General features: G+C 45.4%; 1 protein-coding gene across 3 annotated transcripts in view; it reads right to left on the minus strand.

The window, feature by feature from the left end:
• Mcc (MCC regulator of WNT signaling pathway) overlaps nucleotides 1-15,097 on the minus strand; it is a 489,620-nt gene that overhangs the window by 37,245 nt on the left and 437,278 nt on the right. For all 3 annotated transcript variants that reach the window (XM_029559747.1, XM_029559748.1, XM_008825253.3), the window contains 5 exons: nucleotides 13,090-13,236; nucleotides 11,982-12,071; nucleotides 10,738-10,886; nucleotides 5,412-5,552; nucleotides 2,580-2,683 (listed from right to left, as the gene is read on the minus strand). In XM_029559747.1, coding sequence (XP_029415607.1) covers nucleotides 2,580-2,683; nucleotides 5,412-5,552; nucleotides 10,738-10,886; nucleotides 11,982-12,071; nucleotides 13,090-13,236 — 631 coding nt within the window. The remainder of the gene's footprint in view (nucleotides 1-2,579; nucleotides 2,684-5,411; nucleotides 5,553-10,737; nucleotides 10,887-11,981; nucleotides 12,072-13,089; nucleotides 13,237-15,097) is intronic.

The following is a 15,097-nucleotide window of genomic DNA, read 5'->3' on the forward strand; positions in this document are numbered from 1 at the left end:
GCTGAGGCCCAAAGAAACCCTTCCAGCTTCCCAGAGCATGAAAACCACTGGCTACATCTTCCAGAATGAAAATAATGAGTGCCTGAAGTAAGTAAGAAACAAAGAAAACCACAGTAATTGACACTTTGAGTAAATATCACAAACTAGTTCTTGCTTATATGGCATGGTGGGCAGAGTGACAGATCAATTGCCATTGTCAGCAGAATGGAAGACATGTGAAAATTAGGGCAATGCTTAGCACTATGGAGAGTAAGATGTGGTGTCTGGGTCCCATCCTGGCACTATGGAGAGTAGAGAGGACACGGGGTGTGGTTCCCATCCTGCCACTGAGGAGAGTGGGGAGGACATGGGGTACGGTTCCCATCCTGCCACTGAGGAGAGTGGGGAGGAAACGGGGTGTGGTTCCCATCCTGCCACTGTGGAGAGTAGGGAGGACACAGGGTGTGGTTCCCACCCTGACACTATGGAGAGTGGGGAGGACACGGGGTGTGGTTCCCACCCTGACACTATGGAGAGTGGGGAGAACATGGGGTGTGGTTCCCATCCTGACACTATGGAGAGTGGAGAGGACATGGGGTATGGTTCCCATCCTGCCACAATGGAGAGTAAGGAGGACATGGAGTACGGTTCCTGTCCTGAAGACACAACTCCTCAAACTGCTTTTCAGCAATTTTCCCATCATGCTCTCTTCTTTCCACAAGGATATCTTAAAAATACCTCACCAGCTGACTGCTTTTTGAAGTCTGTTCTAAAGTAGGCGTGGCTCACTTTACATGAACATAAAGTGATTGGCTCATCTCATAAATATATGCACAAATCACCTGGGACTAGAGAAGTACAGAGCATTGCATCACTGGTTTTAAGTATTTCAAATACAGATTTATCTAAACCCCTTCAGCTCCTACCAAGGAACTACACTGGTCTGGCATAAGCCTAATATAAAGATAACCTTTTGCTCATGGAACAGGTTAAGACATTCTGAGATACAAACTAGAACATGACTGACCCCCCCCCTTTTAATTGATTGTTTTTCTAAATACATACATAAGAAACCTGTCAGCTGGCCAAGATCATTTTAGGATCTGTTTCATGTGAGAAGTAAAGTTTTATGGTTAAGTTAAAAGATCCAGAAAGATGAGGCTTCTAATGGAAATGTTGGCAGAGTTTCTACCTCAGGCTGGGTTGGCAACGTTATTAACTGAAGTGAGCCTGGGGCAGGGGTCCAAAGGGCAGAGTGGAGGAGTGAAGGAAAGCCACCTACACAAATGACAGCTGCTCCATTGCTGGAGAACCTGGACCTGGGCATGAGAAATCAAAGTAACAGTCTGTCCCCCCTCCTTCAGATTTGCTTTAGATTCCAGTGAGTATCAAAACCAAGGGAGAAAAATTGTGAGTGTCCATATAAAAGTTTGACCCTGGGCAACAGGGGAAGCTGGCAAGGATGGGGATTCACATGGAAGGTACCTCGGGGTAGGAGGGTAGGGTAGCCTTTGTGGTAGGGTGCATCTTGGAGAGACAAGGCCTAATGGATGCACACAGCCTTGAAAGAGCTATGCCTGCACTCCACCCCCACCTGCTCCCCGCTCTCCACTCCTTCTCAGCTTGCAGCATAAAGCCACTCCTTGACAGACGGTCTGGTCACCACAGATGAGGGTACCTGGCTGCCCACACTGCTCAACTTAGAAGACTTAGGAGCCACTTAGTCACTTGAGCTCTGCGGACTTGCTGTTGCCTCTCGCAAGAGGCTGCTTCTACAAAGTACAGGTGAATCTGTGTCCAGGACCCAGTTCTGCACAGAGGCTGTGTCAAGCTCTCTCCCTGGGTCTCCTTTCTCACTAGCAGGGCCTACTGTGGCTCCTCACACCACTGCAGGTCTCAGAGCCGCTATCATTGACTCAATTTTATTACTGTGGAAAAGCCTAGAGTGCCATATTTGCTTCCAATTACATGTTCTTTCTACTCACTTTAAACTGGGAGGCAGAAGTCGGGGAGCAGTGTGGATTCTGAGATGCCAATCAGGTTACTAGGGCACCTGACCACTGGGGCTCAGGAAAGGCAAGGTGGAAAAGGCGGGTCAGCAGATGCCCTCACTCTTCCACAGGTCATGGAAAATTGACTAAAACAGGTATGAAATGACTTCTCTGCTCACAAGACATCTGGGGGTGGAGAACCTACACTTCAATGCTATTCACAGGAACAAACCTGGGGAACAAGCACAGCTCATAAAGGCAACAAGATAACAAGTTTGGGCAATGGCCACAGGACCAGGAAAGGGACCTTCGACAAACGGCATCACAGTGTGTCAGTCCCTTTAACCACCAGCATGCGCCCTACTCCGTCTGTTCCTACTGTCAGCCCAGGAGAATACATTTCCTAAGAGCAACTGTTTGTTTTAACTTGTCTGTGATCCTGTTTCCACTCCAGTTCTTGCTTCATTCAATGTAAACAATTTATCCATTCGGTCATGAGTGAAAATGGAAAACACACTTGACAAGCGAATTTTGTGTTGCTGGGAGGTGACTCAACACTAGCAAAGGAGTCAAGTTGGGAAGTAGCACAGAGGGACTTGGGACACTTACCAGGGGAGGAGCCCACACCAGCTGCCCGGAACTGCCCCAGGATAAGGCTCTGCTCGCTCTCAGCCAGGGCCAGCAGGAGTTCATAGGCTTCTATGCACTGCTCGCTGCAACAGAAGCATACCATGAGCTCAGCTCTGGCAGGAAGCTGACCATCTTCACTACCAGGGCATGTGACAGCTCAGTATCTAGCTTAGCCAACCCATCCACATAGGTGAGAAAACCACCTAGTAGCTTGCTATTATGTTGGTCACTAAAAAGCAAATATGAGCAGAATACGAGCCCCCCCCCAAAAAAAAACTAGGCTTCTAGAAAAATACACAAAATAACTATAATGGGAGGAGCAAGCCGGCTGTTCTTTTGATGATCAGTCAAAAGAGACATGTGACACACTGGTGGCACGCAGCCTCCAGGGTGACCCCCACAGAGCCACATCCTGGAATCCACAGCCTCCTGCTGTCCCCTCTGGCTCTAGCATGGTTCGGTGTGGCACAAGTGACATATGGCATGTCCAACACAAGGCTCTTTAAAAACACTATGACTGCCCTGTTGGGTCACTTCTCTTGGGTTATCGTCTCTGGGGGATGCCAGGTGCCACACTCTGAGCAGCCCTGTAAAAAGACCCATGTGGTAAGGAACTAAGGATTCCATCCAACAGCCAGGAAGAACTGAGGCCTCTGAACAGAATCTTCTGGAAGCAGCCCCCACAGCCAAAATTTCAGAAGACATAGGCTGACACCTGACCTTTAGAACCTCCTGAGACCATCAGCTTGACACATATAGCCAAGTCACTCACAGATGCCTGGCCATCACACCTGTGACATAATAGCTCTTCATACAATAAACAATATCCAATATAGCTCCCCTTAAGGAGATAATGATTTTTTGATCTATACTTGCACTGTATATACAGTAGATAATAGCTACATGTGCCTATTTAAGTTAAACTAGTTTTACAGATTAGAGAGATGGCTCAGTTAAGAGCACTGACTGCTCTTGCAGAGGACCCAGGTTTGATTCCCAGCATCTACATGGAGGCTAACAGGCATCTGGAACTCTATTTCTAGGGATTCCGACGCCCTCTTCTGACCTCTGCAGGCATTGCATGACACAGGTGCACTTGCATGAAGACAATACACTCAGATGCATAAAAAAATAAATGAAATATTTAAACAAGTTTTAAGTTAAATAAAATGGAAAATTTCTGTCCTCCATTGCAGTGGCCATATTTCACAAGTGTAGTAGTCACACATGGTACCATGATGATCAACACAGAGAACAGGACATTCTACTGCATACTCATAAAAAGGCCTCGTGAAATGCTTAGAATTTTACCTAAGAGTTTGAGCTTCAATTTCCAAGAGAAAGAAAAAGTCATTTTTCTTTTTGTCCATCATCCACTAGGCTAACAGAGTAGGTCTGAGAATAACCCCTTAGCCAGGCATGACAGATACACCTGTAATTCCCACACTCAGGAGGTCAAGGCAGGAGGACCATGAGTCTGAGGCCAGCTTGGGCTATACAGTGAGACTGTAAGGAACAAACAGAAAAGTAAACAGCCCCCCACCCACCTAGATAAGTCCATTTCCAATGGTCTGAGATACACACAGATCCATGTACAGACAGGAGGCAGAGCACATGCCTGATACCCATGTGAGCAGAATACAAGGCCCACAGTGGCAAGATTTCCTTCATAAACAAATAACTCAGTGAGCTTCTGTAAGCTAAACAAGGGAAACGTTGCTTTAGTCAATGGTCAGTTGAGACGCCATCTGTTTTCTACTGTTTTCACCCTCATCATCTTTCTCTGAGAGTTAAAGGGCAAAATTACAAGCTAGTGATGTTGTCAGCTCCTTGCAAGGGCAGTCCATATTTCAGGCAGGTGGTACTAGGATGGTTCATCCTTCAGGATGCACTCATATGCAGCCCTCTGAGACCAAAGACTGACTGCGGGTAGAGTGGTCCATGTTTAGAACCGTCACAGGAGTTTGATGCTTGCTTCAGTGCAGCTGGCCTGACCTCGATGTAGACCAGGCTGGCCTTGATCTCACAGATTATCTGCCTGCCTCTGCCTTCCAAGTGCTGGGATTAAAGGCATGCAGCACCATACCTGATTTTAATTTTGTTTTTTTAAGCACCAACAAAATTTCTTAAAACAATACTGATCTTTGTATAAGAGAGGCTAAGAGTTAGATACAATCACCTGCTCTGAGACCTTGACAACTAGCCTTATGTGGGGACATTAATAAACCTGCAGGTCTTAAGGCCATGTATTTTTATTTATTTTATTTATTTTTTATTTTTATGTGTATGAGTGTATTGGCTACATGAATGTGAATGCACCTGTGTCATGCAATGCCACAGAAGTCAGAAGGGGGCTTCAGATTCCCCTGGAACTGGAGTTAAGGACAGCTCATAGCTGCCATGTGGGTGCTAGGAATCAAACCCGGGTCCTCTGCAAGAGCAGTCAGTGCTCTTAACCTCTGAGCCATCTCTCCAGCCCCAAGGCCATGTATTTTTAAAAAATTTTGTTTCCATTTTTTTTTTTTTTACAGACAGTTGCTACAGATGTATGTGTAACAAAGTGGCTGCAGGAACACTGAGGATGGGGCCAGTGAGACACTCAGCAAGGAAAGGCACGTACTGCCAAGTCTGATGATCTGAGTTCAATGGTAGAAAAAGAGAACCAATTCTCTTCTGACCTCCACACATGCACCATCGCATGTGTGTGCCTAGACATAAGTGCACACATACACATACACAAAAAATTAATTAATTAATGTGAACATTTTTAAAAATAATACCAAGGATGCCCTCCCCTCCTGGTTTTCCTACCTATACTGTAAGGCCAGCCTCAGCGCTGTGGCATTAGATTCGTATTTTCCCACCAGCATGCTCATCCTCTCCGCATTGTTTTTACATTCCTCGAGGGTTATGGTCAGAAGGTCATTTTGGGATTTGAGGTGTTCAATACGGCTACAAAGAAAGAAACATCATTTTTCACATACTATGGTTGTGACTTGACATTTTAATTATCTCACTAAAATGCAGGCCTGAAATTCATGTTACGATAACGGGAGGCAGAGGGAATCCAGCAGGTAAAGTGCTTGCCATGCAGGTATGAGGATCTGTGTTCAGATCCCTGGCACCCACATCAAAAAGCCAAGTTTGGTAGTGTGCATCAGTAATAATAGCAATGGGGTGGGAGTGGACCAAATCAGGCAGATCCCCAGAGCAGCCAGCCTAGCCAACTGGTAAGCTAGGTTCACTGAGAGAAGCCATCTCAAAAAATAAGTGAGAAGGGGGTGGAGAGATGGCTCAGCAGTTAAGAACACTGGATGTTCTTGCAGAAGACCCAGGTTTGAATCCCAGCACCGATATGGCAGCTAACAACTGTCTGTAACTCCAGTTCCAGGGGATCCCACAGTCTCTTCTGTCCTCCGCGGGCATTGCACAACATGGGTGAACTTACCTACATGCAGGCAATACATGCATACACATAAAATAAAAAGAATAAATAAAAAAATGTTTAAATTAAATAAAAAACCCCAGGATAATAGAGGAAGATGCCTGATGTAGACTTCTGGCTTCTACATTTCTCCCACATAAACACGTATGTACATGCCCCCCCCCGCCACACACACAAAGATGATATGGGAGGCTAGTGATAGGACTCAGTTGATACAATGCTTGCCCCACGGGCCTAAGTTTGATCCCCTGCACCCACTTAAATGACAGGCACAATGGCCCACATTTGTAATCCCAGCACTGTGGAGGTAAAGAAAGCAGGATCCCTGAAGCTGGCTGACCAGAAGGTCTAGCAAAATCAGTGATCCCTAGGATCAGTAAGAGCTCATCTCAAAAAAGAAGGTGGGGGGCTGGAGACATGGCTCAGTGGTTAAGAGCACTGACTGTTCTTACAGAGGACTCAGGTTCGATTCCCAGTACTGACATGGTGGCTAACAAGCATCTGTAACTCCAGTTCCAAGGGATTTGACACCCTCTTCTGACCTCCTCAGGCATTGCACCAGTGTAGGAAATATAATCATACATATAAAATAAAAATAATAAATAAAAAAAAGAAAAGGTGGGGGAGTGACTGCAAAAGACACCTGATGTTGGCCTCTGGCCTCCACATGAACACACATGTACATGAACTGGTATACACACACACACACACACACACACACACACACACACACGCACACATGATATGGAACACTTGGGTGTTTTAGCAAATGTAACTGACATAAAATAATGAAGGAAACACCCTGGAAAGCCAACAGCCATGGGACCTCAAGGGTTACTGTTTGCTGAGTTCCCCAGTCATCCTCCCACAGCCTGCCCAATCAGTGTGATCATCCCCATTTCCCAGATGATGAGACGGAGGTGCTGATATTTAACCAAGCATTTCAGCCCAGATTTGGCACTCTTAACCACATGTTAGAGACATAAGCAAAAGGTAAATTAGTGAGCAAGAAGAAACAGCCCTGAGGGGGTCTTTCATAAAGCCTTGAGCTTCTCCATCTCCTGTCCTAGGACATGGATGCTCTGAGTGTGATGATTTATCCTCCATGATACACATTCTTTCACAGTGCTCAGAGCACCAAGTCTTCAAGAGATTTAGGGTTTACACCAGAAAATGAAATGATTCTTGCAGCATCATGGGGTGTGGAAGATACTTACCCTGAGCATAAATCTAGACAATAGCCTACAAGGGACATATCTGGTGAGAGCAGAAGACTGCTGTGGGTCCCAGTAAGGTGTTACAAGTGCAAACTTTGTTGCCTTTGTTCATGTTGATTTGTTGCAATCTTCCCTTTCTCTCTTCTACAGTTTCAGTGTGGCAGTCCCTAGTAATAAGAAGCCATTTACCTTCTTCTTAGCCTCCCTGCTTAGGTCAGGATATCCCTGTTGATTTTCTTTGGGTTTCCTTGTTCTCTAAAGGCTATGAGTGTTGTTGAGCCCTTAAGGCTCAGGCTTGGGTCCCCTCTTCTGCTATCATCCTCCTTAGGGGCCGTTCTATCAGTCTGTGACTTCAAGGGGCATTTCAGTTGCCATGGCTCCAAATCTTTTCTAGCCCACACCTCCTGCTGAGTGCCAGTCCCACACATCAGCTGCCTCCTAACATTTCCATTTAGGAGTCACATGCCACCTTCAATGCAAAGGTGCTCTTATCCATTTTCTCCATGTTGGTAAACACTACCATGTTACAAACTAGCACTGGGGCATCTCTGAGAACCCCAATTTCTCTTATATCCATACCTAACTTAGTTGAGGTTTCCAGTGATTTTACCACTATCCATATCCTGAACTCAGCACCTGTTGTGCCTCCAGCCCACCACAGCCATCTCCCTGCTTCCATCCCTCACCCGCCCTTTCCATTCTTTACCCCTGAGCTTGAAAGGTAGAGCAGGCTTTGTTCCTCCTCTATTTAAAATGCCTTCTAACTATTTAGGATAGAGAGTGAAATCTGGCCATGGCCTCAGAGTGCATACCCAAGCCAGCTCCTGCCAGCAGCTACCTCACCCTGGCTCAGTGCCACTGGCCTTTGCATAGTTCCCCCTTTGTGCCACTTCTTTCCATCCTGGAGGTTAAGTTGGCCCATAAGACACTCTTGCCTTCTCATACAGTCCTTTTTCCTTAAAACCCCAAGGCAAACCTCTCCTCTTTGGAGATACTGCCCCTGACCACCCTCAGGCAGGGACATAGCACTTGCCTAGCTTGTACAAGGCCATGGATTTGATCTCCAGCACCAAAAGAGCAACAATAACAACAAAGGCACAAATAGCTGTTACTCTTTCAGGGTCCTGCTTACGTCCTTCTTGAAGTTTCAGTTTTTCTGTCTACCTCTCCTAACAGGATATAAGCTCCATGAGATCAGAGGCCTCGCCTTTTTGCTTTGCTTTTCATACCACATACTCTAGCATTTAGCAGGCTTTTAACACAGATGTGTTTAAGTGAGAAAATACACTTCTGAGTAGGTATGTTCCCTGCCCCAACCAAATCACAGAGCCAAAGGCTAGCATTCTCGGGGATTGATAGGCCTTCAATGTTGAGGCAAATATCAGACATTAGGACATTTTGGTAGGTTGTTTCTAAGAGCCCCCAGGCTCCAGTCACAGCTATGAGACAGCAGAGTAAAGGGCAGGTTCTAGAATCTGCTTCAGGTATTTACTGGCTCTGACTTGATTCACTTAACTTTCAACTTCAAAGCCTCTTTTCTCATTTGCAAAATGAGACAAGCTTTATCCTCACAAGTTGAACATTAAATGGCTTTCTGTGAGCCCCCATTGTTCACTGTTAAACATACAGTAATCTGAGCTTCAAGTACCAAATATTACCCCTTCTTCATTCTCTCTTGGGTGTACACAACTGACAAGAAAGGTACGTCCCCCAAGTTCGGCAACAAAGTAGACCTTTGAAATCCCAGAGTGAGAAAAGATCTTCAGCTAAAGTGAGGGTCCTTGAATGCATTTGGCTTCATTAAATTGAAAAGGGCATATCTGATTCAGGTCTAAGCATTCCTGGGCCAGTGATACTGAGAAAAGTGTTTTTGCTTTGCTGCTGCAAGGTAATCACTGGGCTCATCACTCTAAAGTATTTTAGGATTTAATAAGGAAACCATTTAATTTCAAGATTTAAAATGATCTAGATGGGCCTGGAGAGATAGTGCAGCAGTTAAGACTGTATATTATTCTTGCAGAGGACTTGAGTTCAATTTCTAACACCCACATTGTGTTCCTTACAAATACTTGTAACTCCAGCTCCAAGGTGACCCAATGCCTCTGGCCTGTGCAGCTACCCACACTCATGTGGATATCCCTCCTACCAACATACACATAATTTTAAACTAATCTTTAAAATGACCTAGATTGAGGCTGGAGAAATGGTTCAGCAGCTAAAAGCACTGGTTTCTCTTGCAGATGATCCAGGTTCAGTTCCCAGCACCGACATGGTGGCTAAAAACTGTAACTCCAGGTCCATGAGATCATGATCATGATCATGATCAGAGGCCTCTTCTGGCCTCTACAGGCACTGCATACACAGGTACACCTACATATGTATAGGCAAAACACTCATATACATAAAATAAAATGTATAAAAATAAAATAAAATGTCCTAGATTGCCACAGTTCCATAGTTCTAAAGAACTATATTAAACAGTTTCAAATCAGGGAGGAGTAACATGTTAATTTATTTTGTTTTGCCATACACAAGAGGAATGAATTAAGCAATGGGGAATGGGGAATTGTGTTCACATTTCTTCTCCATTAGCTCATAAGCCTTCTAAGTTCTTACTGTGCTCTCCTACTAAAGACTAATAGGTCAAGGCAGACACCCAACTCTTGGAAATGGGTCAACAGGCCATTCTGCTATCATGGAACTGAATCTGAGTCAGGGTGGTTAGCAGGTTTGGCTTTGGTCCTTCTTAGCTATTTGAGCAGCTCCCTCATCACTGGGATTACATGCAAGCCTATCTTTGCCAAGAGGTGGGGTGCATGCTCCAACCGTCTCTGTCCAGAGAACTAGGAAAAATCTATAGAGCTGTGTATATGATAAATTCATTTATTTAAGATAGAACATAGGAACTTGGGGTTGGGCATACGAGCAAAGAGCATAAATAAAACCAGACAACCCGAAGAAGAGCGGAGAGTCGGACTAGCATGTGGGGCCAATGCCAGGAACAGCTCCAGCACATTGCCTTCACTACTTCCTGGCAACTGCAGGCACCCCAGGGACACTGACTCAACATTCCAGGACTTCCCTGTGTGTCTCTGCAGCACAGGCCTGCACGCTTGGCAGCCTTCTATGACCTACTTGACATTCCCTATGGACTGCTCCAGGACTTGTTATATAATTTGCAAGATTTAGAATGAGAAAGCACGGCCCCATGCCCATAAATTATTAAGAATTTAAAACAGTAACAGCAGGGCCAGAAAGCATGTGTGCAACCTTTCTAAGCACAAAGCCCTGCACGAATGTGGGTTCAACCCTGGGAAGCTGGCCTTAGTTACTGCAAGTACTTTTCCATTTCAATCCCGCCATCCTGGGAATCTTACTCCAATTCACGATTTACAAGTCAGCTAGAACGAGTCTTCAGAAAGGGGGTAGGGAGGCACTCTTCTCTCCCCAGTGAAATACATTGGATTCTCCTTACCTATTCAGTCGTTCCGTTTCTACCTCAAATTCTCGAATCTTGCTTTCAGAGATGGCAGATCCGTGTGAGTAGAGCGTCTGGAAAATTTCCTGGATGTTGGAACAGTCCTGAAGTGAGTGGGCCAGGTGTTCTGCTACACTGCTGGATACCTATATGAGTGAGCATGATTCAGAGACCTCAGGTTGGGAACACTGATCCTCAGGCATGATTTGCACCTAAAATTTAAACTAAGATTTCTTAAGAATTTGGCACCATGAGACGGTTACCTTGCTGGGCCTTGGGTCTCAGTTTACCTAATTGTAGCATAAAAAGCTACTATGAAAGCAGTAAATCAAACACAATTAAAGCTCAGCTGCATCCCCTAAACACATGATGCTGGGAATCAAGCAGAGAGGGGATCAAGTCTCCTAGGGTCCCCAAAATTCCTGACTTTGGATGTAGTCTTGTCTTCCCCCATCCTGAACTTCTGACTCTCCAAGGACATTGTCTCTGGTGACTGTGGGTAAAAAGAAAGGATGTTCCCTTTATTTTCTGTATTTTCTGTTTGGTTTTTGGCACAAGATCCGAGTGCATGCATGTTTTGTCCAGTGTTAAACTTCAAATTAGGGCCTTGATGGTTTAAGGTTTTTTTAATGGCTCCCTCTCCTTGCCCTAGGATCAAACAGCTGGTTTTCCCAGCTTCCTGCCTAATCCTAAAAGATACTCCTTAAGGAACTCAAGCTACTCCCTTGCCACCGTCCATCAGCTCTTATACCTGAGGGGGTCACAGGCTCTCCCTGTGACACTCCCACACTAAGCAGGCTGGTTCCTTCCAGTGCTTGCTGGCATTGGGCCCCACTTCAAAGGCAGCATTCACCCACACTGGGCAGCATCTCCCCTTTCAAGAAGAATGTACAAAGGCACAGTTCTTTCAGAGCTTCGTGACTCCCTAGGTCTGTATGGTGCAAAGTGATATAGAACAGATAGTTCAAGATTTTCATCAGCACCGCCAGTAACTAGATCCAAATCTTTTCTTTCTGGAAGATTTCAGAGGGTGGGGGAATCTCCCTTAAAACTGCAGCAGTAGTCCACTATGTGGAAACCTCTATACATTTTAATTTGGCTTTGTGGAATGAAATGGGTATAATTTATTATGTAATTAGCTGACTGACTGAAGGTGAATACCAGCAGTTCTATCATCTAGGAGCCACGGTCTGGGTGGCTATAATAGGGACCTTCTTTCCTGGCCCCTTGCCAACACTCACCCCAATGCTACTGATTTCTGAGCCCAGGACTGGCCGATCCGATGATGAAGATTCAGATCTTGTCTTTGATAGTTTTACTCTCTCAGCAATCTTAAAAAACAAAACAATCACCAGAAAGTATGTATCACTCCCCAAGATGAACTGAGGTCATACTTACACAATTTAGTCCTGTCAACTAAAGCGTCTTGTAAGCAACCCACTGGTTCAAACCTGATGCCATCTTAACCTAGCGCTTCTGAGTCTAGGCATATTTGGAGTTGGATAACATGGGGAGGGGAGAGCTGCTGTTCTGCTACTGAGCAGTATCTCTGACCTCTAGCCACAAGATACCAGTAGCACTATAGTTGTGACCATTCAAAACGTTCCTTGGGGAACAGAAATCACTTCTAGTTGAGAAGAACTGGTTATGACTAACTTACTAAACTTGATAATTGTGAAACAACTCTATTGTGGAGACCAGTAGGGCTACCAGACAGGAAGACATGTGCCATTTACACCATGTGACAGGCTCTCTCTAGGAGACTGGACTGGGAGCTATGACAGAGAATGAATGGGGTAATTTCTCCAACTGTCAGAGCCTGTCCATCATAATGTATTTCTTTCTTTTTTTTTTTTTTTTACTGTGTAGCCCTGAGTGGCCTGGAACTCACGATGATCCTCTTGCCTCTCCTGGGATTACAGGCATGTACCTCCACACTCAGCTCTATGATGTATTTCTTTTGCTGACAGAGCTGTTGGTCTTGTGAGGAAGGAGATCACTGCCTCATTACTCAGGATCCCCTGTGGGCTGAACTTTAGTCCTTGAAAGCAACTATCCCATCCTTTGTGAGGTATGGTTGTACTTGACAAATTCTCCAGGATGACTTGTCAGCTGTGACATTTTTTTCAGTGGGCTGATTAATGAGACCTGGTGTCCAGGTTGCAACTGAGACTTAAAACTATTAATGGGTTATATCTCAGCTTGACACAGGAGGCCCGACACTCAGTCTCAGGAAGCCCCTAGGGGCTACACACAGGGAAGCCTGTACAATGGTGGACTTAGCCACAGCTGGGGCTTTCAGATAAGAGGAAGTATTCCCACCCACCAGGCTTGTTCCTCGGACCTCACCTTGGCGATGGGAATATCATTGCTGCTGCTGCTGGTGCTCAGCTCTCCGGTGCTGGGGTTTATAGGACGATTGGCAGATGTGAGGCGACCAGGGCTGGAGGGGCCTGTGGCCTGCACACTCTGCAGCCGAGTTTGGAGTTCTCTAACCTGAAACCATAATCCCATTAGACAGAACTGATGGTTTCCCTGGTCAAAGAGCAAAAGGGCCAGAAGGCAGGTGGTAAAACTTTCCTTCACGTTAGGAACAATTGTGATGCTTGGTTGGTCACATATCCATTGATGTCACTATATCCTTAGCTGGACACACTGTTGACCATCATCTGTTATTCCCAAGCATGGGGAGAATATGGAGTCTAAGGAACTGGAAGCTTCCAGCATAGGAAGGATGTCCGCCATTAAGAAAATGTTTGTTCTAGGGACTGGTGCTGTGATGGACAGTGCAGATAGGGATATCATCTCCACTCTGAGAATGCTGAGCCCACATGAAGATAAAGAACAAGAATCTCAACACACACACACACACACACACACACACACACACACACACACATAATCTCAACACACACACACACACACACACACACACACACACACACACACACACACACCTATCTCAAGGGCTCCAGGTAGCAAAAAAGGGAGAGAATAAGAATACAGCTCCATTAAATATCACCCAGAGAATGTAAGCAGGGAAGTCATGGGAGAATTGTGTCCCACAGGAAAGCATGTCAGGGGCAGGCTTGGCAGAGGTATGCCTGGGGTAGGGGTTGAGCTGTGTGTAGAAGTACATAGGTCTCGATGGTAGGCAGTGCTAGAAAACTCCAAGTTATGAGAGATGTATGATGTTTGGGAGAGAGGTAAGGCTAAGATGGCGTGACAGTGAAGGGTACTAGCAGCTGTCCCCAGGTGACCTAGACTGGGAGCACTCCTGGAAGAGTGAGAAGGAACATCTAAACAGTCCTTCAGCATGAAAAAGAAACACATCCTGTGAATACATGTAAGACACAGTAAACCCACAGAATGAGTGTCCAAACCTGATTCTCTATGGTTACTGCTCTGTGACTGCCAATGAGAAAAATGTTCCAATAAGTGAAGACAGTTGCCCTATTTTAAAGTGTTGGGGTTTTTTTGTCTTTGTTTTTGGTTTTTTTGAGGGTTTTTTTTTTTTGGGGGGGGGTCTCATGTAACCCAGGATGGCCTAAACTTACTATGCAGTCAGGGGATGACTTTGAAAGTCTGATCTTCCTGCCTTCACCTCCCATGAGTTGGGATTAGAGGAGAACACCATCATACCTGATTTATCAAAGTTCAAATTGACTGTAGTACACAAAGGTTTTTGTGACTGAATGGGCACCAGATTTGGGCAGGAAGAAAGGGCACTTGGACACTTAAGGCATGGTATTCTAAGCATTAGGGTATACTAGAACCTGTCCCTCCACTACCCTACTATGTGCATGCTGTGGGCAAGGGACTGCACCTTGAACAGCTGACAGAAGGAAACAAAGCACTACAGTCTCACAAACAGGCAAGGTGCTGCCACAGCCCTCCCATGCAAGGGCAGAGAACACGTACACAGCCCTCCTCTCTAAAAGCTACTAGAAAACTTTCACATTAAATGTCTGGGCTGTCTTTATCTGCTAACTTGGGGACCAAAAGCAATTGAATTTTCAACAACTTATCAATGTATTATAAGCCAAAATAGGGAAATTCCCTTACAGAAAATTGCATTCGATAGTGAAACAGATCAAAAGTGCCTAATTCTCTGCTGTGGCTTCCAGGAATGGTGAATTGATACAAATGTGTGGCTTCTTCACAACAATACACACATGAGGGCCACATTGAAGCAGTATACAGACTGGAATGACACTGGCCTGCCAGAGTCAAATGGGATTCCTGCTGGGAGATTACAGGACTCATTCTGGAATGGTCCCCAGCAAACCAAAGGTAGTGTCAGTGTGGAGTATCAGTGTGGAGGTCCATCAGACCACAGAGCAGAGGGGACAGGCTC

The sequence above is a fragment of the Nannospalax galili genome, unplaced genomic scaffold (genome assembly GCF_000622305.1).
Source record: "Nannospalax galili isolate Female #2095 unplaced genomic scaffold, S.galili_v1.0 scaffold128, whole genome shotgun sequence".
Taxonomy (NCBI): Eukaryota; Metazoa; Chordata; class Mammalia; order Rodentia; family Spalacidae; genus Nannospalax; species Nannospalax galili.